The sequence below is a fragment of the Centrocercus urophasianus genome, unplaced genomic scaffold (genome assembly GCF_019232065.1).
Source record: "Centrocercus urophasianus isolate 14NV4802_14NV808 unplaced genomic scaffold, USGS_Curo_1.0 seq_16, whole genome shotgun sequence".
Lineage (NCBI taxonomy): Eukaryota > Metazoa > Chordata > Aves > Galliformes > Phasianidae > Centrocercus > Centrocercus urophasianus.
The window spans coordinates 5,895,236-5,899,018 of record NW_024884711.1 but is presented as its reverse complement, the minus strand read 5'-3'; the positions used below and the strand labels follow the sequence as shown (position 1 = coordinate 5,899,018).

Here is a 3,783-nt window from a genome sequence, read left to right as displayed (position 1 = left end):
CCACCTGCTGCTCCCACCCCATCGTTCGCGCAGCAGCCTCTTTCCCCCTCCCCTGGCTCCAGAGCAGGGAAGAAGACGCCAGGCAGGGCAGCTCCCGCGAAGCTGCCCTCGGTGCCGGCAGAGGAGGAACGAAGGGGCCCGCGGGCTCGAGCACGGCGGGCCGCTCGCCCACTCGCCGCGGCCCCGCTCCGTGCCCCGGGCCGGCGGGACACCGGGAGCCTCGGCCACCCGCAGCGGACGAGGAGGGCCGAGAGCCGCCCCGGTCCGCGGGCGCCGCCCGCGAGGCTCCTCCCGCCCGCCGGGAGCCGCCGGGCCGGGCCGGGGGCGGAGGAGGCGGGGAGGGGGAGCCGCTGCCGTCACCGAGGCTCCCGGCTCGCTCGGCTCGCCGCCGCGGCAGCCCCAGCCCCGCTCCCACCCCCTCGCCTGCCCCCACCCTCCTTCCCTTTCTCTCGCTCTCTCGGCGAGATCGGCGTGCTTCTTCTCGCAGGTGGCGGCCGGCAGCGCCATGCGACCTCCTGTTCCTCCTGCTCCTCGCCTTCCTCTCCGGCGCTAAGTCAATGCCATGCTGCCGCTGCTCCTGCCGGCGCTGCTGGCCGCCTGCCTGCCGCCCTGCCAGGGCTGGAGCCCCTCGGCGGCCGCCGGCGGGCAGGAGGAGCAGGAGCTCTTCTCGCCGCCTGCCAACTCCTCCTCCCGCTCCCCGGCCGGCCTCGAGATGGACCTCGATGGGGCAGCGAGCAAGGAGGACGGCGGCACCGCCAGCCCGGGCACGCCGGCGACCCCCAGCCGAGAGCCGTCCCCTTCTGCCCCCACCTCGGGGCAGCAGCAACAGCAGCAGCCGCGGCTCCAGCAGCCTCAGCTCGCCGAGGACCCGCACTGCAATATCAGCGTGCAGCGGCAGATGCTGAGCTCGCTGCTGGTGCGCTGGAGCCGCCCGCTGGGCATCCAGTGCGACCTGCTGCTCTTCTCCACCAACAGCCACGGGCGGGCCTTCTTCTCCGCCGCCTTTCACCGCGTGGGGCCGCCGCTGGTCATCGACCACCTGGGGCTGGCGGCCGGCGGCGCCCAGCAGGACTTGCGGCTGTGCGTGGGCTGCAGCTGGGTGCGGGGCCGCCGCGTCGGGCGGCTGCGGGGCTCAGCGCCCCAAGCGCAGCCTCAGCCCCAGCCCGCCGCCTCCTCGCTGTCCTACCCGCCGGCGGCCGAGCCCGGCCAGTACTGGCTGCAGGGGGAGCCGCTCAATTTCTGTTGCTTGGATTTCAGCCTGGAGGAGCTGAAGGGCGAGCCGGGCTGGCGGATGAACCGTAAGCCCATCGAGTCCACGCTGGTGGCGTGTTTCATGACTCTGGTCATCATCGTGTGGAGCGTGGCCGCCCTCATCTGGCCGGTGCCCATCATCGCCGGCTTCCTGCCCAACGGCATGGAGCAGCGCCGCAGCGCCGGCACGGCCGCGGCCGCCAGCAAGTAGCCATCCCGGGACCCCCATCGTTCGTCGTGTGCTGTGAGGGACGCGGGCGGGCCGGGCTGTGCGCGCTGCCCCTCCTGCCGCGTTTGTTCTCGTGTGTGAAGCGTGTGAAGGTGCGCTGCGCGAGCGGCCGCCGCAGGGGATCCGCTGCCCCGCGCCCCTCGGCCCCGCCGCCGCCACGACCGCATCCTGTGTGCTCGTTTTGTACCTTTAATAACCGTTTTAAATCAACTTTTTAGAAAAAAGAAAAAAAAAAAAAAAAAAAAAAAAGCGTTCCCCTCCAAAATCTACGCAGAAAATAAAAGACCCTCCCGTTCAACCGCATTTTCTGTAGTCGGCGGTTTTTCTTTGTGTGTATGAGCGCAGTCTGAGCGGGTCTTCTCGTTACTTACAGCAAGGGACGTCTCCTGTTGGCGGGTCTAGAACTGAAGCAGTGTGTCTGTTGTTATTGCTGAAGTTGAACGAACCTTTTCCACTGTATTTCCCTGCTGAAGTAGTGTGTGTTTATTACCGTTATCTCCACGTTATTTGGCTTTTAATACAGAGGTTTCTTTCAAGAACCTCCTAAGACTTTTGTGAGTCTGTTTCCACCAGGATGGATGTGAGAGTTAAGCCAACCTGTCTCCAACCTGTCCTCAAAGCTCATCTTTCCCTGTGAGAGCCTGTTAATGGGGTTGGTGGTGAAAAGGGGAGCTGTAAGCCCTTTCTGAATGGTGTTTGTCGTATGTTTGCAGTATGTTAAGGTCGTATAGCTACATCAGGGTGAGGTGGGATGGAGAACATGTCTGTTCTGGAGGTCCTCCAAGGGTATTTGCTTGGCTCGGCTCAAGCACTATGGCTTTCTCACCAGTTAGAGGTTGGGTGGTTTTGGTCCTGCGAAGATCATTGTAAGGTCTTTGAGACATTCTACAAGCAGCACAGTGGTGAATCTCATTACCTCCACCAAGTGCATTCCACAACAGCAGCTCAGACCCAGCGCATGTGCTGAAGGGATTGTGATGTGGTGCTTCTTTCTCAGCTCCAATTCTATAAGGTTGCTCACGGAAAGTCTGTGGGGTGGAGAGTGAAGAGAAACCGCGGGTTCGCAGCTAGATTGTGCAAGCGTGTAAGAAAGAAAGGTTTGCAAGATTTCTTCTTCCCTATCCAAGCAGGCAGTTGCATGGTGTGAAGTGTCGCTTGGTGCATGCTTGGAATTCTTCAGCCTTACCAGAAGTTGTTTCACTTGCCTTAGACACAATTAGTCCAGCTGAAGTTTCTGCAATCAATATATAAGCTAAATGAGAAAGACTTGCGATAGGAATTCTCTTTCCTTTGTCAACATCAGCGTCTTTAATTTGTTGGAAACATACAAACTCACTCGGAGGCTAATCTGGTATATTTGTAATGCTTCCTTCCCCACGGTCTGGTGGAAATGACTGGATTAAAAACCTGGAAGGATTGAATTTTTAGGATTCTCTTGATCAAGGACGTTTTTTTTCCTATATTTTTTAATTGAGAACAAAATAACAAAAATGCATGCTCCGTGTTTGCAATATCTGGAAGAAAATGCAGATAAAAAACAGATTGATAAACTGCCTAAATAAATGAAATCAAGATTTTAAAATCTTCCATGTCACTGTGCTACCTCAACACCCACCGTTTCTCCTGTTGATTGCATGTCCCTGGAGTAAATGTAGCCACGGGGCTGTTTGGGAAGCAGAGGGTCTGCTTGCCACGAGAAGTTTGCTTTTGGCCTGTTGAAGCGAAGGGCACATTGCACTGTGTGTTCTGACTGCATCTGAGATGAGATGCACAGAAATGCATCTTGCTGGAGTGCGATTATTTGCCTGCAATGACCTGTGTGAGATACAAGCCTTTTCATAACGAAAGGCAAGGCTACCGAGAGAATCAGGTCATGTTAAACACCTTCCCAAAAGATAAACGCTCTGCATACTCAATAACTATTGGAAACGTGGCCGTGACAGGAAAGCATTTTGTGTTAATGAGGTGCATTTAGTCGGAGTTAACAACTCCTGCTGAAGTTGTGCTGTGGTGCATAGTACTCAAGGTTATAATCTCTTCCTGCTTATCCTGGTTTCACCGGTGATGTGCCGATGTTTTCTTTCTGAATTACATCAGCATAAGCAAGGGAGTGATGCTGCTGTCAGGAGCAGGCAGCTTCAGTTATTAAAGGCTTTTTATTTGCTGTTCTTATACACCTACTAAGAACTCTAAAATTGGTACTGTGTCTTTGAACATCTGCCAACATCAGCTTGAATACAAACCGCATAAATAGGCACTGCCATTGTGGGAGGCATTCAGGGACTACTGATCTTGGATACAAA

General features: G+C 56.7%; 1 protein-coding gene across 1 annotated transcript; it reads left to right on the top strand.

Annotated features, from left to right (window-relative positions):
* Window positions 1–562: 562 nt before the first annotated feature.
* On the top strand, window positions 563–1,462 carry TMEM158 (transmembrane protein 158). Its single transcript, XM_042817339.1, has one exon. The coding sequence runs from the start codon at window positions 563–565 to the stop codon at window positions 1,460–1,462; it is 900 nt and encodes a 299-aa protein (XP_042673273.1).
* The last annotated feature ends 2,321 nt before the right edge of the window (window positions 1,463–3,783 follow it).

Coding starts and splice junctions, on each gene's coding strand:
- TMEM158 (XM_042817339.1), top strand. CDS start 563: ATGCTGCCGCTGCTCCTGCCGGCGCTGCTGGCCGCCTGCCTGCCGCCC.